General features: G+C 38.6%; 1 protein-coding gene across 2 annotated transcripts in view; it reads right to left on the reverse strand.

Annotated features, from left to right (window-relative positions):
• The window catches only part of gatad2b (GATA zinc finger domain containing 2B), a 150,728-nt gene that overhangs the window by 15,999 nt on the left and 108,689 nt on the right, over positions 1–26,040 (reverse strand). For both annotated transcript variants that reach the window (XM_061908362.1, XM_061908363.1), the window contains 7 exons: positions 25,086–25,217; positions 20,202–20,330; positions 13,190–13,351; positions 12,700–13,063; positions 10,768–10,970; positions 9,200–9,307; positions 5,438–5,645 (listed from right to left, as the gene is read on the reverse strand). In XM_061908362.1, coding sequence (XP_061764346.1) covers positions 5,438–5,645; positions 9,200–9,307; positions 10,768–10,970; positions 12,700–13,063; positions 13,190–13,351; positions 20,202–20,330; positions 25,086–25,217 — 1,306 coding nt within the window. The remainder of the gene's footprint in view (positions 1–5,437; positions 5,646–9,199; positions 9,308–10,767; positions 10,971–12,699; positions 13,064–13,189; positions 13,352–20,201; positions 20,331–25,085; positions 25,218–26,040) is intronic.

The raw sequence follows: 26,040 nt of genomic DNA on the forward strand, positions 1-26,040 counted from the left end.
CACTGTAGTCGATAAGATTATTTTTTTCTCTCTATCGTCTTATGTGGCATTCATCCTCCGCTGTTGCCATTGCAAATATAAAGTAGCTTAAAGTTCTAACTTATATCTCACTATGGAAGCGCTAAAAACTAACGGCGTAGTGGGTTTACATAATTCAAAACTTTAGTTATCCAGAGGGTTTCGGTCGAACGGGTTGTAACGGGACACATTTCTGGCATTGTTGTTGCACTAGTGAGCCACGGATGAGGAGATACTGCTCCGTTATTGATTTAAGTAAAGTCTCAATGTCATTAAAACAGGTAGCGTCATCTTTTGACACTTGTTCGACTCCCGTCCTTGCACGCTACACATGTACAACAAAGATGACGGGGAGAAGACGCTGTCGACGCCATGTAAATAAGACCGCCCACAAAACATCCTGAAGCGATGAGTCAGCCAGGATGGTCTGTAAAACATAATCTATGCAACATTTTGACCAAAATACCACCATTACATGTTATGTAGACCACAAGTAAGTGTTTTTAATTTCGAGAAAAAAATCATAATATGACCCCTTTAATGCGCCTTATAATCTGGTGCACCTTTTGTATGAAAATAGACCTGAATGGAACAGCTCCTCGGCAGTGCACCTTATAACCCTATGGTCAGGAAAATACGGTGAGCGGTTGTGACATAACTAAAAAAAGCCATTGCTTGTACATTTGTGATTTAGACGAATCTCCCGTCCAAAGGCAAAACCCAGTAACTAAATTTTGGTCAAAACTGAACTGATAATAATTTTGGAGTTACTAGGTGATATGCTTTACATTAGTGTATGCAATATTGTAATTTGTTCAGTAAGTAAGCATACACTAATGTAAAACATATCACCTAGTAACTCCAAAATTATTATCAGTTCAGTTTTGACCAAAATTTAGTTACTGGGTTTTGCCGTTGGACGGGAGAAATAGAGAATGGGCAATAAAAAATGTTTAAAACGAAATTTTGCATCTTGTTATTTGTCAAAGTAGGGAAAAACGGATGAAAATAATATACTGCAAAACCCCCCACAAGTCAACATAAACGGTGCCATTTTTATAGAAATAACCCGGACAAGCAGGACTTGAGTTGGTTGACTTAAAGGGGTTTCACTAAACAAGACGTACTTGGTAAAAAAAAAAAAAAAAAAGGCACATGCAAGTTAGTTACAGTGCATTTGTCCTTAGAAGTGCAGTTTCCATACCAGCTGAATCACGGTCTGGTATGGAAACTGCACTGCTAAGGACAGGAAGGCACTCCAGCGAGTGATTAAAACTGCTCAGTACATATCAGGAGCAGCCTTCCCCTCACTACAGGACATGTACTCTACCAGGGCCACCAGGAGAGCACACAACATCATAAAGAACAGTACACACCCCCAGCACAGTCTCTTCAGCCTCCTACCATCAGGCAGACAATACAGGAGCCTGAAATCCAGGACTACGAGACTGACAAACAGTTTCTACCCACAGGCCGTCAGCTTGTGAATGCTAACTTGTGAATGCTAGCTCCCACCCCCCCGTCTTTACTTTTGTCTTTTTGAACAAAAGACAGCTACCTTGACCACCCCCGGACTGTGAACCATCACTGTAGACACCTTTCACCTTTGATCACTAAAGACACTTTAACTGCTGCTGTGACCCAAGGTCACCTCCATATTTATACTGTTGACTGTCAATCAGAATGTGCAATAAGTTATGTTACTTACTGTGCCTTGTATATACTTTTTATTTTTAGCTAAGTACCGTGCGACTTGTTGAAGGGTGGACTAGCAAAGTAAGATTTTCATTATACGGCGAACTGTCTGTTTAACTGTGCATATGACAATAAACAATCTTGATCTTGATTTGCAAAGTATTCACAACACTTTTGTCATTTTTTTCCCTTTTTCTCCGCCGTCAACTACATTTGAGTGAATCAGAACTGTAGAGGCTCGTTTTTGTTCATCTACCGCCTCAAGCAGGGAGAAAGACGTCTCGCTCTATGCATCGCACTCAGCACCTGAGTGCGATTAACAGTAGAATTAACTGACACAGTTAGCCCTCTTTTCAGTCATTCATAATCTTTGTCTCAGTGGGCGGAGAGCAACTCAGCTTGACTGCACACACGGGAAACAGGCGCAGAAAACTTTGTGACAAAGCATTGAGAAATTCCGCAATGTAACACAAATTAGGAGGAAAACAAATATGATTACAAAGCTTAGTTTAGTCGGTCAGCATAAAGCCAAATACTAAAATAAATTATTGCATATTGTTCTAAGGCAGTGGTTGTTATCATTGTTGGAGGTAGCGAACCCCGCCAGTTTCATATGCGCATTCACCGAACCTTTCTTTAGTAAAAAATTTAATGTTTTTTCTTAATTTAATGATGTTACTATATTAAAGAAATACTAATAAAGATATATCTTACAGACAAAAAGTTACAGGATCTCATGTTTACATCTCATTGTGCAACATGTGAATGTTTTAGTGGGACCTAAATGCAATATCTGAAAGGGGTACAAATTATTTGCAACCCCACCTTGTACAGAGCTCATGAAAAACAATGTTGTTTTTTTTTTGTCATTGTAAGTGTGCCAAAACACTTATATTAGAAAATAATCTCATGGAAATGATTGCTGTCATTTGATTATAATAATAAAACATTGAACTTGTTATTTACTCAGGTTTGGATGGAGGCTCCGTCGAACCCCTGAGGCCGACTGACCGAACCCCTAGGATTCGATCGAACCCAGGTTAAGAACCACTGTTCTAAGGTGTGGCACCTTGAGAAAAGAATAGGTTGATTGACAGTCTAAAAGAAACAAGTCTTCCTTCACCCGGTGTTTCTGCAGTTTTCTTCATTTATAGGGCAAGAATATAAAAATCGCAATTTGTTTTTCCCCTCAAAATTGTGCAGCGCCAGCTGCAGCTATTGATAATTGAATTGTAGCAATAGAACAATCCATTGATTAGTTTGTTCGATTAATTGAGTAATCGGATGAAACACACTTTTAGCCTCAATGCATTTTTAAGGAAAATGGTTGAAATAAACAACAGAGTTTCGGTCTGCTACATAACCTTCATTCTTTTTTTCTGTATGAACAAATTAGTAGATGTAAAACTCCATACACGGAGGTGTTTAAAACAGGAAGCAAAACAGTATGTGCGCCCGCCATTTTGCTTTTATCATTAAAAAAATACAAAGTAAAACGGGAGACGATAAGCATACTTTAACACTTAATTACCAATAATATGGCTCTTCCAAAGCCAGAACAGTAGATAACGGTTATTCTGCCAAGGAAAGTATATTGTGTGGTGTAATATTGATAACCGGGATCAATTTGGTTCCATTTTCATGTCTTTATCTCTCAGGGTAAATTCAGTTGGGATCATAAACTCTTTGTGTGGTGTCGTGAGAAAAAAAAAAATCGATGTATTGCATTTCAGAATCAGGTTGTGGAACAAGGAAAGCGTTATGAATACTTTCAGAGGCGCTGTAATTTATGTGCATTCTATCTTGCAAGTGAACTCCTGCAGCAAAACAAAAAAATGTCGTCAGACGACATCTTACTTTTTTTTAACAGATATATACAGTTGTGATCAAAATTATTCAACCCCCACAAAATGTTGGTGTTTTAGCAAGTTGGACATTTATTCCATATTTTGTTTATAGTCATATCAAATAAAGATGCATTAAATAGACAAATGCAACTTGAATTACAACATTATATTTTGTAACATACCAAACAGTGTCATTTCTCTTAATATCTCATTGACAAAATTATTCAACCCCTTGAAGATCATAACTCTTAAGAACAGAATTTGAATAAGGTCTTTTCAATCAGGTGTTGAAAACACCTATAGATGTGATTAGAACCATAACGAGCAACAATTAAACTGATTGAAAAAGACTGTGACGCTCAGCTTCTTGTAGATGGTCAATGGTGTATTTGCAACATGGTGAAGTCCAGGGAGTGGTCAAATAACTCAAGAGAGGAGGTAATTTCTCTTCATGAGAAAGGATATGGATATAAGAAAATAGCAAAGACATTACACATTCCAAGAGACACAGTTGGGAGCAAAATTCGCAAACTTAAAGCTAAAGGCACAGTGGAAACACTACCTGGGCGTGGTAGAAAGAGGATGCTGTGTGCGTACAGTGGTGAAAAACCCCCGGGTAACAGCTGAGGAGCTACAACAGGACATTGCAGAGGGGGGAACGCAGGTTTCGTCCCAGACAATAAGGTGCGCACTACGAGATGAAGGCCTCCATGCCAGAACTCCCAGGCGCACCACACTTCTGACTACCAGGCACAAGTAAATAGACTCCAGTATGCTAAAAATCATCTGGACAAACCCCAAAGGTGTTGGGAAACTGTTCTATGGAGTGATGAGACAAAACTGGAACTCTTTAGGCCTATGAATCAACGTTAGCTCTGGAGGAGAAAAAAATGAAGCTTACAAAGAGAAGAACACCTTTCCTACTGTTAAGCATGGTGGGGGTCAATCATGTTCTGGGGCTGTTTCTCTGCCTCAGGTACCGGGAATCTCCAGCGCATTCAAGACATTACGAATTCTATTTCCTACCAGGATATATTAGCTGCAAATGTCATGAAGTCAGTGACGAAGCTGAGGCTTGGGAGACGTTGGACCTTCCAACAGGACAACGATCCCAAGCATACCTCCAAATCAACATCAGCGTGGTTGCAGAAGGGCTGGAAGACTCTGGAGTGGCCTTCACAGTCGCCAGACCTAAATCCTATAGAAAACCTGTGGTAGGACTTGAAGAAGGCAGTTGCACCACGCAAGCCCAAGAATATGAATGAACTGGAGGCCTTTGCCCAAGAGGAATGGGCTAAAATACCTGTAGATCGTTGCAAGAAGCTTGTGTCCGGTTATGTATCACGTTTGAAGGATGTAATTACTGCCAAAGGGTGTTCTACTAAGTACTAAAGATGCATGTATCTAGGGGGTTGAATAATTTTGTCAATGAGATATTAAAAAAAATGTCCTTTTTTGGTATTCTGTAAAATACAGTGTAACAATTTAAGTTGCATTTGTCTATTTGACAAATTTTTATTTGATATGACTATAAACAAAATACGGAATAAATGTCCAACTTGCTAAAACACCAAAAATTGTGTGGGGGTTGAATAATTTTGATCACAACTGTAAGTATGTACTGTGTATGGGGTATTATTGTTGATGTTTGTGCATTGTGTGTAAAGATACAGTGGTCAAAAATATTAAATATACTCTCTGCCTTGTTTTTAATGAATACTTACGCCTACTTTGCTACGTATTTTAATGTTGGTCATTATAGTAATACTTGGAGAGCCAAGTGTTTTCTAAGGTGGTACTTGGTGTAAAAAGTTTGAGAATCACTGGTCCATATCACACAACCTTAACATCATAATTCTAGTACACAATGAAGGTACCTGGGATATTGTAGATCTGGCGACGGCTGTCATGCTGCAGTCTGTTGCTGCTACTGCTGTTGCCGCCACTGCTGCCACAGTGCTTTCCGCTGGTCATCCCCATGAGGCTGCTGGCCACTGACAACTGGGAGGCCTGGGCGAAGTTAGACAGGACGCCTCGCGCGGAGTTGGACATACTCCTTTGCAGAGAGGCCTGAGGTTGTTGGGTCTGAAGGGAATACAAGCCGTTAGTAAACGGGAGTCCTGTTCCTTTTACTCAGGCTTCACTTGGACTCATTACTACATGTGTTCTTAGTCCGATCTTTCAGTACGGAACCCTTTGATTTCGAACAGAGACATTGAAATGTTCTACATGGTATGGAATGACGGAAAGACAGGAAGTATAAGCCGCAAAAAAATAACGTGCGCAACACAGCCTTGTCCAGAAACAAAGCAGAGGAACTTGGAAACCATTTTCTATCGTTCATATATCCTGTTATTATATGATTATTCCGGTGGATAAGAGTACAGAGTATGCCGCCATTGTTCAGCAGTACGTCAAACATGTTTGCTCGTTAGCAACAAAAAGTCATGGCCAAAAATATTGGCAACCCTGCATTTCTGTCAGATAATGCACCACATCTCCCAGAAAATTGTTGAAATTACAAATGCTTTGGTATTCACATCTTTATTTATTTTATTTGCATTGGAACAACAGAAAAAAACAAAACAAAAAGCCAAATCTGATATTATTTAACACAGAACTCCAAAATGGACTGGACAAAATTATTGGCACTCTCAACTTAATATATAGTGGCACACCCTTTGGAAAAAATAACTGAAATCAATGGCTTCCTGTAACCATCAATTAGTTACTTACACCTTGCTACTGGAACTTTGGACCACTCTTCTTTTACAAACTGCTTCAAGTCTCTCCGATTTGAAGGGTGCCTTTTCCCAACTTATGTTTTTAGATCTCTCCACTTATATTCTATAGGATTAAGATCTGGACTCATTGATGGCCACTTCAGAACTTCCAGCGCTTGGTATTAACCCATTTTTGTGTGCTTTTTGAAGTATGCTTTGGGTCGTTATCCCGCTGGAAGACCCATGATCTCTGACGGAGACCCAGCTTTCTGACACTGGGCCCTACATTATGCCCCAAAATTATTTTGTAGTCCTCAGTTATCACGATGCCATGCACACAGTCGAAGCACCCGGTACCAGAAGCAGCAAAGTAACCCCAAAATAGCAGTGAACCTCCACCATGTTTGATTGTAGGGATGGTGTTCTTTTCTTTGAAGGTCTGATTTTGTTTTCTATGAACAGTGTGATGATGTGCTTTACCACAAAGCTCCACTTCAGTCTCATCTGTCCACAGGACGTTCTCCCAGAAGGATTTTGGCTTCCTCAGGTAAGTTTTTGCAAACTCCAGTCTTGCTTTTTTATGTCTCTGTGTCCTCCTGGGTCTCCTACCATACTGTCCCCTTTCATTGAGATGGCGATGGATAGTGCGGGCTGACACTGTTGTACCCAGTGTCTGCAGGTCAGCTTAAATTTGTTTGGAAGTGGATCGAAGTTCCTTATCCACAATTCTAACAACCCTTCGTTGCAGTCTTTCATCAATGTTTCTCTTCCGTCAACAACCACGGACTTTAGCTACAGTGATGACATTGCTCACAATAAACACAAACATTTAGACTACTAGAGATGAACTTGTAGCCTTGAGATTGTCCATGCTTTTCCACAATCTTGGTTCTCAAATCATCTGAGAGTTATTTGCTCTTCTTTCTTTTCTCCAAGCTTAGTGTGGTATACACTAAGCATGTGTGATTTCTATATTGCCAGCACCTGTTACTTGCTACAGGTGAGTTTAATTACAAATTAAAGGATCATCACATGCTTAGAATACAAATATTTCTTACAAGTTTGAAAAGGTGCCAATAATTTTGTCCAGTTAATTTTTGGAGTCAGATTTGACTTTTTTTTTTTTTGTGTTGTTCCAATGCAAACAAAAGAAATAAACATGTGAATACTAAAGCATTTGTAATTTCAACAATTTTCTAGGAGACGTGGTGCATTGTCTGCCAGAAATGCAGGGGGGCTAATATTTTTGGCCATGACTGTATATATATATATATATATATATATATATATATATATATATATATATATATATATATATACATATATATATATATATATAAACATAGATACATACGTATATACACATACATATGTATATACACACACACGTATATACTCATACATACATATATATACACATACATACATATATATACATATATACACATACATACATATATATCGATCGAGAGAGATGGCGAAACAGAGAAAAACTTATGATTTCTATTATACTCTCCATGATGATTTGTTGTTTTTCTCTTAATTAGAATTTTTTTTTATTGGAGGATTACCTAATTGCAGTTTTTTATGTTATGTTTTTACCAATCATCAAAGCTAAGTAAGTTCTGCATTTTATTCCCTTTATGTACTGTAAAATGAACCTAACCGTGTTTCGGGCGTACAGTAACATTTACTCATTACAATTGATGTAACTCACTTAGTTTGAATGGGACAAAACTTCCTATTCTGTAGCAGGCATCACTAAAGTTACCTTATTTAAAAGGGCTGATTTCAAGTACAGGGGCAGCTCCACATGCCATATTTTCACACAATGAGCACGCCAGTTAAAAAGTTTTATTTCAAACATTTTTTTTTTAAACAAACAACAGCTTAGCACCCACCGTGTCCCCAAAAGGGTCAAGCGGTAGGAAATGGATGGATGGATGGACGATTTAAATCACAAGCACTTGAATGGACAAATGTGGAAATCAAGCAGCCTTCCAAAACAAAACACAAATGTAACAAACTTAGCAGCATTTGAAAGCTAACACCTAAATAAAAAAAAATTCATTCCCCAGCAACTATAACTCACTGAACAACAGTTTTATTTAATCTTATCTAGTAGTAAAATATACAGTATGTACATTCCCACATCTGCACTAAGAAACAAAGTATTTACTTTTATACCAATATCATCCACACACACAAAAATATATTTTATTTCTGAGCCTTTCAAGCCCAGCCTTTAAGCGGCTAACACACAGTACTGAGGTGAGTTTGAACCAGATAAAACTGCCTGCTGGCTTGCAGGCTAGATTTTCCTGACTAAAAACCAAACACGCAACCTGCTCAGGTGAGTTCAAACCAGACTGAACCGCCCAAACCGCTGCCTACTCGTCAGGCAGGATGAACTCTTAAGTAAGCTACTTTTGTAATTTGAAGGGAATTTGACTCGTCTTTCACAAGCTGATAATAAAGACATTCGAAAGACTTAAATCTTGTCGACTAAAAGTTAATGCTCATTTTTACTTACTCGCATATTTCCATGCACACAATATACCTGTTAAGTTTATTTGTACAGTATAAGCAGGGGTTAGTAAATTCCTGGTGGGTAAGTGTGGACATATCATAAATGAGAATAAAATACTAATGTTTCATATGTGTCATAGTGTGTAAGAGTTTATCATGATACCTACAAAGTTGGTATTAGTCTATGGAAAATGAGATGACTCTATCAAGTCACAGCCCTATTATGGCACAAAAGGTTCTCTTCTCCTTTTATAACAAAAAATCGTTTTATAAAAAATCCGCAACCAAACAGGTTAGGACTGAAGAATAAAAACAAAACTCAGAGCTCTAAACTCAGACGACATCTGAAGAATAGGAATTGTCAAAGAACACTTTCATTTACTTTACCTGGCGTAGAGCGTGATGTCGAATCAGGGAGTCGGTTTTGGAGGCGTTAGGGCCGCTCGGGGCAGAGCTGGGGGAGAGGGCCGCCTGCTGAAGCCTCTGTTCGATCTCCTGACATGGAAGAAGTCACATGTGGAGCAATATGGTCAAACATTTTACACAATCAGTAATAACAAGATGATCGTAGCTATTTGCCAGCCTGATGGTGGATGTGAACTATCGCTGCTGTCTGTTGATTTGGTCAATACAGACTTTTTTTCGATGAGGGCTCTTGCAGACGATTACCATATGGTTATGGTATTAATTCATTTCAAACATTCATACAGTTATAATATGATACATCACAAATTTCCACAAATGGTTCAAAAAGGAGTAGGAAGAAGCAGACCTTATTTAATCCTATCCCTTTCGGTTTCATAGCAATTTCTAACACATTTGTATGTACTCAATCTGTAACACAAAACAGTGGATAAATTAAAAAAATAAATAAGTAAATCAATAAATAAATAATACATACGTTTGTCATCTATAAATGGTTGAGTAAGTTGTGATTGACATGAGATAAGATTATGTAATTTCTTATCAGTATTCTTCTTCCTTGTACTTTGTAAACACTAAGTTTGAACAGTTTTTAAACTGGATCATATTAGTACATTGTATGTCTTTGCTTAATCTATTCTATAATCATGACATTGTAAATGTTTTAAGTGTTGTACACGCATACAAATGTTTTAAGTAAATTTTTTCTCTAAGGATATATTTCTCCTCTTTTGTTCAGAATATTTGTTGTATATTCTTGGGTAGCAGGTTACAGTTGCTTTGTGCATAATTTTTGCTGTTTTAAAATGCACCAAATCATTTAATTTAAATATTTTTTATAAAAAATAAATAAAAGTATTTACTGTTCTCAATAGCCATCATTATGTATTATTCTAAATTACCTCTTTTGTAACACGAATAATAGATCTAGTGTACTTCCGTAGTTACTTCCTCATATTTCTACACAATAACTCAGATATGGTAACACTACAGTAGAGAAAATGAAGTGATTTCTGGTCCAGAATACATTTAGCTATTTATTCATTATTGAAGTATTTCGTCCCACCTTATGTTGTATATTTCTATATGAGATTTCCAGTTCATTTTAACATCTATTATTAGTTTTTCGCTTTTAGATGAATGCCTTTTTATGTGGATAGACATGTTTTAAACTCAACAAGTGTGGATGGAGATTTTGTGGGGAAAATATCAGTGTTCATAGCTTATTTCTCCTCATGACAACACTGACGTAGAAACTGGGTGAGAACATAAATTTATAGTTAAATTCCATTCATTTTCATATTTTTTTTTTATACCAAGCACATTAAAGGGAATTCTGTCATTCTCCCCGTGATGGAATTTAACTTTCCAAACGATAAACTGTACTGCTGTGTCTTCTAGTTATATATATATATGTATATATATATATATATATTTGATCATTAAAGTCGAGAAATCAAATACAGAATTGATAACCATACATACAAATGCAATGTATAAAGAGTTGCAAGGGTCTAAACCCTGATCCTGACCTGCTCCTGCTGGAGGGCCTTCACAAAGGCGTTCTTCAGCCTGTTAGTGTGCTCTGCCTTCAGAGCCTTCTTTTGATTGGACATCATGCACTGCTCACAGAGAATCCGCCCACTCTTCTCCTGCTTCCAGTGGGGGGTGAAGTCGGTCCGACACTGGGCGCAGAAGAATGGCTCCATACGGGAAAGCGTCCCCCGGAGTTTACCTGCAGACAGAAATAGAGTATTGTCAACGACTTGCAGGGCAATAGAGCACGTCCTTTTAACCCATCAATTTTAAACCGCTACTTGGTGTAAATATCTTATTATTTGTTACTCATGAAAAACAACACTGAGCGTCACATTATCTGTTGATTTCTTTTGTTAAATTGATTTGAATTCATTTCAATGGGTGGGGCTGATTTCATACACAAAGTGTTCTCGTGTTAAATTAATTGTGCTTGTAAGTTAAGGCATCAATGTATTCTTATTTGTAATATTTTTTACTGTATTGTTAAAATATTTTTGCTATTGAACATTTCATAGTAAAGTTGATTTTGCATGTTTAGCCTGTGTGAAAAAATCTTCATAGGAATATGGTGCCACCTTATAAAATGTTGACAGGGAAAACAGCAGCTCAATGAAATGATAATGAATCCTACAGATTTATTCCCACCAATAGAGTCTATGGCATCCATCCATTTTCTACCACTTGTCCCTTTTGGGGTCGCAGCGGATGCTGGAGCCTATCTCAGCTTAATTCGAGCGGTAGGCGGGATACACCCTGGACAAGTCGCCACCTCATCGCAGGGCCAACACCTGTTAAAAATATCACAGTCTAAATGAACGGCTTTCTTCAACAAAATCAAAAGTATAAACTGTGGTTGAATTAACCATTTGCAAGTGCAAAGTTGTCCAAACTGGTCAAACCTTAAAATTAAAGTCAAAAAGCCTTTTACTGCTACAATTAAATGCAAATAAAGCAGGCAATTAAAACCTGCAGTGATTTTTAAGCATGATCGTTTGGTTTTGGCACTTCGTATGAGCTTTTAAGAAAAACTTGCCCTGCTTTTTTGTCGCCTCGGTTATCATATGGCCAACATTGCATGTATTGAACTAGTGCGTTTAGCTGTGTATAATTCCACAGAATGTAGTACCCAACCAAAGAATCCACGCGTTTGTGATTAAGTCAACATTTTCAGACCAGTATTAATATTTAGTCTCAATGTGCTTGTTTTTTTAGTTACTTCTTGGAATTTATCCTTAGATTTTACTAAAATCTTCCTTTCTTTCCACACACTGAGTGAACTTAATTTAAACGTGAAAATTATGGTGTGAATGAGGTATCCGTAAAAAACACAGAAGGGGCACAGCTAAATTCATTCTTCATACTCCTTTTCAGAGACGTTGAATTGTGACCAACACTGACCTTCTTCATGGACGACTACATAGTCTTCCGCTGCTCACGCACAACTTGTTCCCAAACAAATTTCATATTTCCTAATCAAACCGCTTCGTTCAAAAACCAGGGTGGCCTCTAATTTGTGTGCTTGTAGGGGTCAGAATTCTTTATAGTTGGCAGGGAATTAAATACTTATTTCACTGAGACTTGTTCAAACTGGCATTTCATGTTTCTTCCTGGATTGTTTTTTTACTATTCTGCTTCTGAGGAAAATAAACCCACCATAAAAATGTCTAAGGGCATTGAATTGATTGTAACCGGACTGTTTTGATCATCTTCAAAGACATTCCCCTCTCACCCAAGTAGACTTCATCAGTTCCTGCTCACAGAACCCTCAACAGACTATCATAAAAGTCATGGACTGATGATATATTTTTGTGTGTGTGTGGGGGGGGTTATAAAACTATCACAGTACGAAAGTTCAACAGGTTAGTTTACAGACCCAAACTTTGACACTTGTGATATAGATTAGATTATGTATTAATTGTGCATACCCTGACTGTCCAGGACGCTCTGTACCACCTCCTCCAGGCCCACCATGTAGATGAACTCGCTGTTGGCGGCTGAAGGCAGGAAGTGGAGGAGCGGGGCGGGGGGTTTTGGTGGCGGGATCTCCAACAGCGTTTTCTCCAGCTGCTTCCTCAGGGCGAGCTTAGCGGCGGCCTGGCTACTGGCCTGGTCAGCCATAGAGTTCACGCCCCCGCTGGCCGAGCCGGACAAGGTGGACGGACTGACCGCAGATGCTCCGCCCAGGCTGCCAGCCACCCCACTCGCCCCAGCAGCTGCCTGCATGTGGGCAAGGTTCATGTACATGGCACTGGAGCTGGAGCGCTGGGATGCTGCCACCTGCTGGTTGGCCTGCGGAGTAAAGGCAGAAATCATTCTGTCACAAGAGCTGAGGGATCCTTTGACCCTAATGAAGTACAACACCACTGTCACTCTGACAAGTAGAGTGTTTTTTGGGGGTTTAAGTGGAACCCGTACCTGCTGGTAACTTACAGCGTTACCCATGCTGCTGGAGCGAGACATGCCAGGCTTGGAGAGCCGCTGGCCTTGTAGCTGGGCAGGGTTGGGCGCTATTACCCGCTGCGACATGAGCATTGGTGGCAGGTTGGCGTTAGCTCCTGATCTGATGACCGTGTGACCCTGCAGAGAGGAGGAAAATCAATAATCACCCAACATATGAGCGCATAAGTGCCGCAAACCTTGCATTAAACATATTTGCATCAAAATACCGAAATTAACAGATCTGGTTTGTGTTCACGCAGACAAAATCTTGCAGAAAGGAAAGAAAAATTTGATCTCATGGAAAATGTCCTTTAAAACTTCTGAACGGTCGCACAACACTAAAAACTTTTGGCATGTCTATTGTGGAACGGCTTGAGCAAGATATTATGGTACTATATGCCGAATTGAAAACCCCCCCCAAAAAACGTACGTGCCTTTTACGACGTAAATGGAACAGAATTTAATAATAATACCATTTACCCTGAATGTATTAATTATCTTGTAATTACCAAAGTGCTTGGTATCATTTATTTCAAATTCATTCATTTATAAAACATAAAAAATCTATCCCAAATGTGTTCATTTATTATTATTTATTAAATACCAACCCTAAATCTGATCAATTATCTTTCTATGCTAATTACCAGTTCCTGTTATTCACCCTGAATTAATTCATAAATGAATAATTATTAAAGACCAAAGTGTGTGGTATAATGTATCCTAAACTGCCTTTTTTACATCACGGCCGGGGGACTACAGATGAAAACTGGCCATCTGGCTAATTCTGGCTTTTTTAACCATGTGTAGTAATGTGTTTTTTTGAAATTGCATTGTCCCCTTTGAAATAAACTAATCTTAATCTTAAAAACTAATTCACAAAGTTGTATTTGATAGAAAGCAAAATGTTTGTGTCCTAAATTCATACATTATCTATTTTTAACAATACCAAAGTGTCTGATATCCTTACTGCTTAATTAATAACTTTAATAATCCTGTGTGTGTACTAGAAAGAATTGGGATGATAATCAAATGCTTGCATGCCAGTGTGGTCAGCTGTATTGCAATCGCTCCGCCACCATTACATTTTACAAACTTTCATCATAGAAAGCAATATACACAATCCAGATGTGCTAATTGATTGCTCCTTCACACCCTTTAAAAACCTTTGTTTCCAAGAACTGTCAATGTTGTACTTGACGTTTGGATGTCTACAGTTGTGATCAAAATTATTCAACCCCCACACAATTTTGTTGTTTTAGCAAGTTGGACATTTAGTCCGTAATTTGTTTATAGTCATAGCAAATAAAGATGCGTCAAATAGACAAATGCAACTTAAATTGTAACACTGTATTTTACAAAATACCAAAAAATGACATTTTTCTTAATATCTCATTGACAAAATTATTCAGCCCCCTAGTTACATGCATCTTTAGTACTTAGTAGAACACCCTTTGGCAGTAATTACATCCTTCAAATGTGATACATAACAGGACACAAGCTTCTTGCAACGATCTACAGGTATTTTAGCCCATTCCTCTTGGGCAAAGGCCTCCAGTTCATTCATATTCTTGGGCTTGCGTGCTGCAACTGCCTTCTTCAAGTCCCACCACAGGTTTTCTATAGGATTTAGGTCTGGCGACTGTGAAGGCCACTCCAGAGTCTTCCAGCCTTTCTTCTGCAACCACTCTGATGTTGATTTGGAGGTATACTTGGGATCGTTGTCCTGTTGGAAAGTCCAACGTCTCCCAAGCCTCAGCTTCGTCACTGACTTCATGACATTTGCAGCTAATATATCCTGGTAGGAAATAGAATTCGTAATGTCTTGAATGCGCTGGAGATTCCCGGTACCTGAGGCAGAGAAACAGCCCCAGAGCATGATTGACCCCCACCATGCTTAACAGTAGGAAAGGTGTTCCTCTCTTTGTAAGCTTCATTTTTTCTCCTCCAGACATAACGTTGATTCATAGGCCCAAAGAGTTCAACTTTTGTCTCATCACTCCATAAAACAGTTTCCCAAAACCTTTGGGGTTTGTCCAGATGATTTTTGGCATACTGGAGTCTATTTTCTTGTGCCTGGTAGTCAGAAGTGGGGTGCGCCTGGGAGTTCTGGAATGGACGCCTTCATCTCGTAGTGCGCGCCTTATTGTCTGGGACGAAACCTGGGTTCCCCCCTCTGCAATGTCCTGTTGTAGTTCCTCAGCTGTTACCCGGGGGTTTTTCACCACTGTACGCACACAGCATCCTCTTTCTACCACGCCTAGGTAGTGTTTCCACTGTGCCTTTAGCTTTAAACTTGCGAATTATGCTCCCAACTGTCTCTTGGAATGTGTAATGTCTTTGCTATTTTCTTATATCCATATCCTTTCTTATGAAGAGAAATTACCTCCTCTCGAGTTATTTGACCACTCCCTGGACTTCACCATGTTGCAAATACACCATTGACCATCTACAAGAAGCTGAGCGTCACAGTATTTTTCAATCAGTTTAATTGTTGCTCGTTATGGTTCTAATCACATCAACAGGTGTTTTCAACACCTGATTGAAAATACCTAATTCAAATTCTGTTCTTAAGAGTTAAGATCTTCAATAATTTTGTCAATGAGATATTAAGAAAAATGTCCATCCATCAATCCATTTCCTACCGCTTATTCCCTTTTGGGGTTACAGGGGGCGCTGGCGCCTATCTCAACTACAATCGGGCGGAAGGCGGGGTAAACCCTGGACAAGTCGCCACCTCATCGCAGGGCCAACACAGATAGACAGACAACATTCACACTCACATTCACACACTAAGGCCAATTTAGTGTTGCCAATCAACCTATTCCCAGGTGCATGTCTTTGGAGGTGGGAGGAAGCCGGAGTACCCGGAGGGAACCCACGCATTCACGGGGAGAACATGCAAACTCCAAACAGAAAGATCCCAAGCCTGGAATTGAACCCAAGACTGCAGGACCTTCGTAATGTGAGGCAGACGCACTAACCCCTCTGCCACCATCCTTTTTTGATATTTTGTAAAATACAGTGTTACAATTTAAGTTGCATTTTTCTATTTGACACATCTTTATTTGATATGACTATAAACAAAATACGGAATAAATGTCCAACTTGCTAAAACACCTAAATTGTTTGGGGGTTGAATAATTTTGATCACAACTGTACCTAATTAAGTCAAGGACATGTACACATGTCAGTCCTGTGTTTGAATTGCAATCAGCTGGGATCGTCTGCACCAAAACACGATCAATGACAGATGAATACATTGATGAGGAGTTCATGTCGGGTGATGCCACACTGGAACAGACCAGCAGAGGGCAGTCAAGGCTTGATGACTCCACTAACAAGCCAAGCAGTCCTCATGCACACAAAATGAGCTGACAAGACAGTCCAGCGCACACGCACACACACACAAAAAGACACACAGATTTACACACTGAATATTTAACACAACATGTAATGGAGGAGCAGAGCTAGATAATACTGGAACAAAGGCTTCTAGCAAGAGACAGGCTCATTAGCTCCCTCACACTCCGAATGCACGCATTCCCCCAAATTCATCATTATCCGCTCTCAAAATTGATATAGATTTGTATTTCCATCTGCTAGTATATGAACACTCACCATAACAAAGAAAAACTAGGTAGGTTACAGGGTCAAAAATCAGAGTTGCTTTTTTTTAAAGATGAAATGCCTAAAAAAAGTCAATGAAAAGGTGTAATTTACCATTTGGAATAGAAGAGTGTTTTTGAAATCTCATGAAAGCTAAGAAGCTAAATGAGAATTTTAAGAATTGGTTCTGCCTTTGACAAATAGGAGTATAATAAATACAGTTGTGCATCGTTTGTTGCGGTTAATTGATACCAGTCATGGCCACAATAAACACATTTAGTGAAGTGGGGTCCTTATTAGCAAATCGAATATTTTCATCGTTAGAGCTGGAGCTGGGCGATATATCGATATACTCGATATTTCGCGGATTTGCCTATGTGCGATATAGAAAATGACCATATCGTGATATTCGAGTATACGTTCTCACGCAGTTGGTTTTAGTTGCGGGCATTAAACTGCATGCGTTTCTCCCTCTTTCTTGTGTCTCCTTCTCACTGAGACTTAAAACAAGCGCACCTTATTACACATGTCACACGCCCTCCCCGAGCAAAGAGGTAGCGACATGGGTAATAGCTGTGATGCTTCCGAAGCCGTGCGAGTGGTAATATGGGGGAGAGATGATGCGAATCTGGTAACAAATGGAGGAAGAATTATTTACCAAGAAAAACAGCACAGGGTGCATCTGGTGGTGTTTTGGCTTAAAGCGCAATACGTTGAACATTTATGCGACAGAAGCTTTGCTACAAAAAGTAGCAGCACTTGGGGACGGCGTGGCGAAGTTGGTAGAGTGGCTGTGCCAGCAATCTGAGGGTTGCTGGTTCAATCCCCACCTTCTACCATCCTAGTCACGTCCGTTGTGTCCTTGGGCAAGACACTTCACCCTTGCTCCTGATGGGTCCTGGTGAGCGCCTTGCATGGCAGCACCCACCGTCAGTGTGTGAATGTGTGTGTGAATGGGCGAATGTGGAAATACTGTCAAAGCGCTTAGGGCTACTTAAAAAGGGGTAGAAAAGCGCTATACAAGTACAACCCAAAAAACGCTAGAGAATGAAGCGTGCTTCAAACTGTATGTCAACAACTCCGTTCGGTCCCACACCAACAAAATGCCGAAGCAACTATTTCCACATCAACACCTTAGGACATATACTATTTGATATGCAGCCCATTTTTATGAAACACTTATTGAAATATGTTGTGTGACATCATGCACAAATGTGCACTTTATTTGTTTTTAACTATTGTAATGGCGTTCTGTACAAAAAGTGCACTTTAATTTAGTGTTGTTTTGATATGTCATCTTAGTGACATCATGCACAAAAGTGCACTAATAGCTTGTTTTGAAAACACATGAATGCTTGTGCCACTGATTAATTGCTGAATAAATACAGTTTTGGTCAATTGACTTAGTTGTGATTTCCTTCTCTGCATGAAAGTTTAAAATGAGCATATATTAATGCAGTATGAACAATAATGTTTTAAAGTAGACACATAGAATCATCATACTGCTGTGATTATATGCATCAAATGTTAATTCAAGGCTAAGGCAAAATATCGAGATATACATATAGTGGCCTAAAAATATTGAGATATTAAAAAAAGGCCATATCGCCCAGCCCTAGTTAGAGCATTAAAAACAGCATTAACTGAATATATATTTTAAAATAATATTAGCCTCTAAACATGAAATAACACATTTATAGTACTTTCATTTATGGATTCGCCCATGCTTAATTGCTATGGTCGTTGACCGGCCACTACCTGGTAATACTTTGTCACATTCCTCTAATTTAAACCTGGGCTTTGATGATGCTAAAACTTAATCAACAGCCGCAACTACGACCATTAGTTTTGTTGTTGCTTGTTAGCAATGCGTTGTCGTTCCACATGACATCGTAGATGAAGTGCAACCTAAATCAACACAGTTAATCTCCACTTTGACCGTACAGGTGTTGATAGCTGATAGCAATGTCATTTGGCCTGAAGTCCCACGCCGAGTGCCCGATGCTACGTCCTGCTGTTGTCTTTTGACATCGCTTGCGTCAAAGTCTCACTAACTCGAGGCGTGTTATTGATGAGGCAGGAGTTAAAAAGATAAAGTCCATCAAAAGGCTGATATGACAAAAGGTAGTCTACTTCAGATTGATACACAAGTGCCCAGATGAGCCGGTTGTGTTGTTGTTAAGTAATGTTCACCCTCAACCCGGAAACTGTAGTTCAGTTATCTTTATTGATCACCACGATATAATAAAACTGTATTTCTTAACCCATTGTTGGGCCGCGAGCATCTCCGAGAAGGCCGCCAAAAATAATTTGTTTCTCAGCTGTGGTCCATATGGGCCACAGGGGTATTTTCCCACCACTTTTGGCATTAATGACAAAATCAAACAAACAGAAGAAGTCTGGAGCTAAAGTCATAGAGAAGTTTCTTAAGCACAAAACTTATGACTAAAGTGGTGAAGCTTTATTTTAATTTGCACCTACATTTTATGGAAATTTTAGTTCAGAAAAGTACATTATAATCATTTATTATTAATTTAGTTGGAGTTTATTGATTTTAGCACTGCGTAATTGAATGTAAATATCCCTTCTTTTGCAGTATATTTGATTGGTATTTAGTTTTGTAATCAGCCTGATTATCAGCCTTGTTAATAATAATGTAATTAACACGTGTTTATATCATATGACAATGTTATCCTGTTTAGATATAATTAATGGACATCATTTAAATTAAGAGTAAGATTACTAATTCAGTGTTAATATTTGATTGTATTGTAGTAGAAAAAAAGTTGGGCCCCGAGGTCAAAAAGGTTGAGGACCCTGTAATAGAAAACAAGAAAAATATTGCACTGCAATATATATATTGAATTAATAAAAAATTATTTCATCCTTGTAGGCCAAAAACATGTAGAATATGCTTTTTTATATCCACGATGTAGGGAAGCTGCGATACATAAAGCGCAATTTAGCGAGAGACGACTATAAACTTGAAGACAAAATTGTCAATATATATTTTTCCATTCACATGTTGTATCAAAGTAACTAGTATGGACTGGAAAACACAGTGGGGTACATTGCATTTAAATGGTAGTATACCGACACATCTTTTTCTAAAGTCAGGATTAGGTGTTCCAACTTTGCTTCACTTGGTCACATTTTCAGTCAAAGTCTTCACAAAGTTCATGCAAACAAAACAGCATGACTTCTTGAAACTGTCAATTAGGGCTGTCAAAGTTAAAGTGACAAATCACCACAAATGATTGCACAAATTACATATAAACGCAGATTCATGACTCACACACACACCCTATGAGGTTTCTGTGTGCCTTCCTGGACACCCGTGCTGCAGGTGTGTCTACAGGTAATCAAAGAGTTTCACACTAACCTGTGCAGTGCGGAGATTCTGGGGGTCCTGGTTGTGCAGTCCTGGTCGTACCGGAAGCTTCCCCAGACCAGGGGAGCTGTGCATAGAAGAAGGCTGCCCAGAAGACGCAGCATTTTGGACCACCGGTATCTGCACACATGGAGCCACACTTAATCCCAGCAATACATTTATGCCTCAAGTCTATCTCTAAACATCAAAAGTCAAATGCAATCCCTCCTGGAAGGTAAAATGTTTTTCAGTTGCTTGGTTACACAGGATTCCTAGTTTATCTACACACATAAGTTAATTGGTTAATTGTTATTGCATCACAGTAGATAGTGTTAAAGTGTCTACTGGGCTAATACAAACAGACTAACCAAATCTATAATATGTGGAAAATAAGCACATTACATTAAAAATAATAAGAGTGTGTTCCCTGCGCAATTGCCCACTGCAGAGCAAAATAAAATACAATCCAAACTCTAAACGAAATAAACACAAAACTTTTTGTTCTATAGGATTTTGCAATGCAACTGTGAGTGACAGGTGACAGCAAGCGGCCACAACAGATAAACAATGTTTGACAACACTGTTCATTATTGTAATGTCTGTCGAGACGCTTTAAAGAGGACAGAAATTAAAATTTACTTTAATAAGCAAAACTGTTGGTCTGCCGTAACCACACTAAAAACCTTCGTAAAAGACTTATATCTAGAAAAAACAATAGTTTTCTGCTGCACAAACCAAGTTTATACCAACACTTTGGGATCTGTCATATCAACAGCAACCGCTCACTCTCTTTTTGCAGCACCAACATACACACTTAACCAGTGATGTGTTTACGGCCACACAAAAAGGAGGACAATTCCAACACCACACACAGTGTAAATACCAGGTTGTTACACTATGACTCCTTTATCAGATGTGTGCTTATTCTACTGTCATTTATTAAGAATGTTAATTCATGGATATTCATTATGAAATGTTGTTACTATATTAAAGGACTGCTCATAAAAAGATACATTTTACAGACAGAAAGTTACAGGAATTTACACTTTATTCCATGCTTACATCTCATTGTGCAACATGGGAATGTTTTAAGGGGAACTAAATGTGAACACTAAAAAGGGTACAAATTATTTCCAAAGTAGGACCCCACCCAGACATACAATAATAGTACACAGCAAAAAAAAAAAAATTTTTTTTATTGTTTTTATCGTAAGCGATCCAAATCATTTATATTAGAAAATAATCTCAGGAAAATGATTGTTGTCATTTGATTATAATAATAGAACATTTAACTTGTTATTAAGCCACATTTAGGACAGGTGTGCTGCTGCTATGGCCACGTTGTGCACGCCTGATGATGCTCACATGTGCTCCACTGAATGCTCAGGGAGTTTTTGCCTTTGCTCACTCACATGAAAGATTAGAGGGAACATTGGTGTGGAGTAATTATTATAACCATCAGTGTTGACGGGACACAACCTTGTGCGACATGGATCAATACTGTCCAAGGTAAGTTTATTCATGTTTGCAACTGATCCTATACTTGTGTTTGATAAGACTGTAGAAATTTGTATCCTGGAATGATGTTTATCAGTCAAACGTTCAAATGAAGTTTAACATGCCAAGCCAGCATAACACTGTCACATAAATAGTAGCCAGTTTACAGAAGACATATTGAAGCTGATTGTGAGCTGACCACATCTATGGCCATTAGATGGTTGTCAAGACTACACTACTGGTACAGACGTCGTCGCACATCTAATTTTTCGAGTCGCTGAGTTGCTGACACAGCAATATCCCACTTGACGGTTTATTTTCCCTATTTTTGACACACTTTATTTTGGTCTACTTAACATGTAATGATGGTTCTTTAGTCAACATTTTGCATATATTTTGCTGTGAAAACCTATCTTCAACCCATTTTTTATTCTATATCATGTTAATACTAACACTGCACTGGTGCTTTTAACCCTCGCTCAAACCGGCAATACAGAAAATTAAATTAAGAGTTGGATCGCTAATGTAATAACTGATTACAATAACTGGTCCATTGCAAAACGCAGTAGGCACTGATCCAATTAAAAATATTTTTTAGGAAAACATTCTTTATTTTGCCGGAGAATGGTGACGCTATTGTCTTACATTTAAAGGCTAAGCTAGCAACGCAGCAATTTGAGCTAACATTGGTAACGTATAATCATTCAATTTTGTACCGTATTTCTGCAAATGTGTACGAGTATAATAAAACTATTTGAATTCACAGATTTCTAACTTACTGAGTTTATTTGTGTCCTCTATTGCCATAAAGTTGAGAGAGTTGCCGTGCCAGCAATCTGAGGGTTACTGGTTCAATCCCAACCTTCTACCGTCCTAGTCACGTCCGTTGTGTCCTTGAGCAAGACACTTCACCCTTGCTCCTGATGGGTCCCGGTTAGCGCCTTGCATGGCAGCTCTCGCCATCAGTGTGTGAATGTGTGTGCGAATGTGAAAATAGTGACAAAGCGCTTTGAGTTCCTTAAAAAGGTAGAAAAAGCGCTATACAAGTAAAACTCATTTACCATTTACTATTTCAAATAGTAGTCACTGAGTCTGCCATTAAAATACCAGTAGAGTGGACACAACAAGTTGACTTCATATACTTAATTGTGTCTCATTGTATCCACTAAACCATCCATCCATTTTCTACCGCTTGTCCCTCTCAGGGGTGCTAGAGCCTATCCCAGCTGAATTCAGGTAGAAGGCGGGGTACATCCGAGACAAGTCGTCACCTCACCGCAGGGCCAACACAGATATCCAATTGTATTTACAATACGCAAAGTATATGACAATACAATCTAAAAATCACAAAATTACAAAAATTCAGTCATTCTTTTTTAATAATTCGTTCCAAATGTCTTTGGTCATTTTCGTAGATTGACATCACTGGAGTAACACTTCTGCACTCTGACCATAATATCAGATCAGTCATACTGGATATATGCAAAAATTAGAGAGATGTGCTGTCTATCATTCACAATCCCTATATAAGATATTAACACATAAGTTGTTGTTGTTTTTATGCATTCTAAGTCATAAATAAATAAAGATATAAATAGTCTGTCGATGAGGGCTCTCTATTCCGCCCACAAAACCCGCTAAATAACAATTTAAAATCCGCCAACAATACTCTACATGCTTTTGTACATATCGTAACCTGAATATTAACCAAATATTGGCGGTAAGCACTAACGCAGACGAACTATTTTTTAGCGCCAGAGTGATAACGCACAGCTCAGTAGCCCTCAGCTGCTTTTACTGTGAGCCGGCAGCTATGTCCTGCTGCTCCCGCATCATCGCGTCTCGGCTCATTTAAATGATTCTAAATCATAAATCATGCCTCTCATCTGGATATTAGGAGGATTTAGCCATAAATCTGTGACATTAAATTTCAACCCGGAGTTGGAGACTATCACACAGAACCGATGACTGCGAATGCAAGAAAACTTTTACTTGTTAACCCTTCGTGTACATCATGATTAATTCTTCACGTAAACGGGAAGATATGGACATCCTATCAGTCGTCATCAAAGTAAGAGCAGACATCGTACGGTGAGCTATCAATTTATTAACACAAACTATTCTCCCCTCAGGCAGGAGACTACGGTCCATCCAGACCCAAACCTCCCGCCACCTGAACAATTTTTTCCCCTTGGTCATCAGACACATGAACAATAACAAGAGCTGTTAGCTCAGTTACAGCTCATGTTATTCTATTCTGTGTTATATGTGTTTTATGTTGCACGATTGTGTCAAGTAAAATTCCTAGTTTGTGAACCCGTTCTTAAACAATGGCAATAAAACTCTCTTCTGATTATTTTTGTAGTTTGTATTCCCTTATTTAGCACTACCGCTACATGATGCTTAGTATTCTTGCATGTTCGAAACAAACTCAAACTCAAAGCTGGATCTGTTTAGCAGAGCTTCTAAAACTTGTAGCTCATCCTCCTTTTATTTAGGATTAACAATATAGGTTTCTGGATCATCATTTTCCCCCAAAGTAATCGTGGTTGGCACTCACAAAGTCTGCATGATTTACATTGTTGTTGGTGATAAAAGGATCTGCGGTCCCTATTGCTACGTCACACGATGACCTGTGTGGCTAGCTCATTATCTCTCAAAATGGCATGGGAATCTGTTTATACTATTTTGATCATATCTATATATATATATATATATATATATATATATATATATATATATATAGGATAATAGTTTCAATATCGAGGCAACTTGTTTGTCCACTTTACTGGTACTTTTAAAGTAGTTTTTCAGAAGAATTAATCTTCTTGTGAAGGTTTGCGGGTAAAGCAGGACTCTTCTGTCCACACAGTTGAAGGCACATTGCCACAAATCATAAAAGTTGAAAGTAAGGCACTTTTTACTTCAGATGAGGTTGAAAGTTTGTGGAGTGACTTGTGCTGGTTAAATCAACCAAAATCAGAGCATTGGGTTTCATTGTGGAGATGTTGTGCTACAACCAGTCCTACATAAAATAAGAATGGCTGACTCACGCAAGCATGTTTGGGTTTTCTACCATATATGGATAATCCGCTGACGTCGGACTTGGAGCAAACTCCAAACGTAGTGTTTGGAGGAAATATGAAGGAAGGCAAGATTGTTTTGTAAACATTACTGCTATGCTTTGATGGTTTGATTTCAAATTTTTGGGACTTATGCAGATCTCAAACAGGTACAATTAGGTTAGAAAAGTTGGATTTGCACAATAGAGCCACTTTAATGTAAAAGTCACAGGGTTTACTGTTACGCCTCCAATGCGCTAATTTTGCAGAATCATTGCGTGAAAGAGGCCATGGACAATGATGAGTAGATGATGCGCTCTGACTTGTAACCACTGACCTTCTGCACCACGTTCTCCTTCTGCATCTGACTCTGACGGAGCTTTTTCAGCAGCACAAGTCGAGCCTCCTCCAAACGCAACTCCTCTCTCAGAGCTTTGATCATCTGCTGCCTCTCCTCTCCAGTCTTGCCCTAGAAAACACACACATGCATGCAACACGGTCACTTTTTCAATGTTTGCCAAGAGGCAATGGTGACGCGTGTCAGCAACACTTGAAATGTGTCTTTTGTACTTCACTTGAGCTCATCAACTCCTTACGTCACATACTGTTAAAACATTTAGAAGTCATGTGCGTACCCCCAGGATGAGAAATCCCCTAAATGGCATTGTGTCAGAAAGCTAGCTCATTTTCAAAAGGTATTTTGCCATCAAAGTTCATTTTAAATACATTGAACAATTTTAATGTTTTGATAGGGTTACAAATGATACAATTCAACTGTTATTTCTACAACGAATTCATAGAAAAAAGCACTCGGGCTTTCAGCCTTGAAATGTATAGCCTGATGTGAATTGATACGAAGGCAAAAAAGCAAATAAAACACGCAAGAAAAGTTGCTGTTTAGACTTTGTTTCAAATCAAAGTACAGCTTATTCCTAAAAAAGTGTCACTGTACATCGCTGTAAGTGTAACGATACACCATTGTCACGGTTCAGTAGACGTCTCAGTTTTAAGGCCACGGTTTGATTCAGTGTAGTGAAAAAAATGCAAAACAGTAAACTGCATATCTTTTATGTAAATGATATAGAATTTTAAATAAAACAAAAAAAACGAAATGCTAGCTGGTAATTTTCCAATACATAACAAAAATTCTGATAAAGCATCCATACAAACTGAAGGATGGGGGCCAATTTAATACATTTTGTACATCAAAGATGCCAAAAGTAATCCAATGTTGGTCAATATACTGTTGTGCTGTCGAGTTGGTATATCTTGTTTTACATTTCAGAGGCTGT

This window comes from Nerophis ophidion, linkage group LG08 (assembly GCF_033978795.1).
Source record: "Nerophis ophidion isolate RoL-2023_Sa linkage group LG08, RoL_Noph_v1.0, whole genome shotgun sequence".
Taxonomy (NCBI): domain Eukaryota; kingdom Metazoa; phylum Chordata; class Actinopteri; order Syngnathiformes; family Syngnathidae; genus Nerophis; species Nerophis ophidion.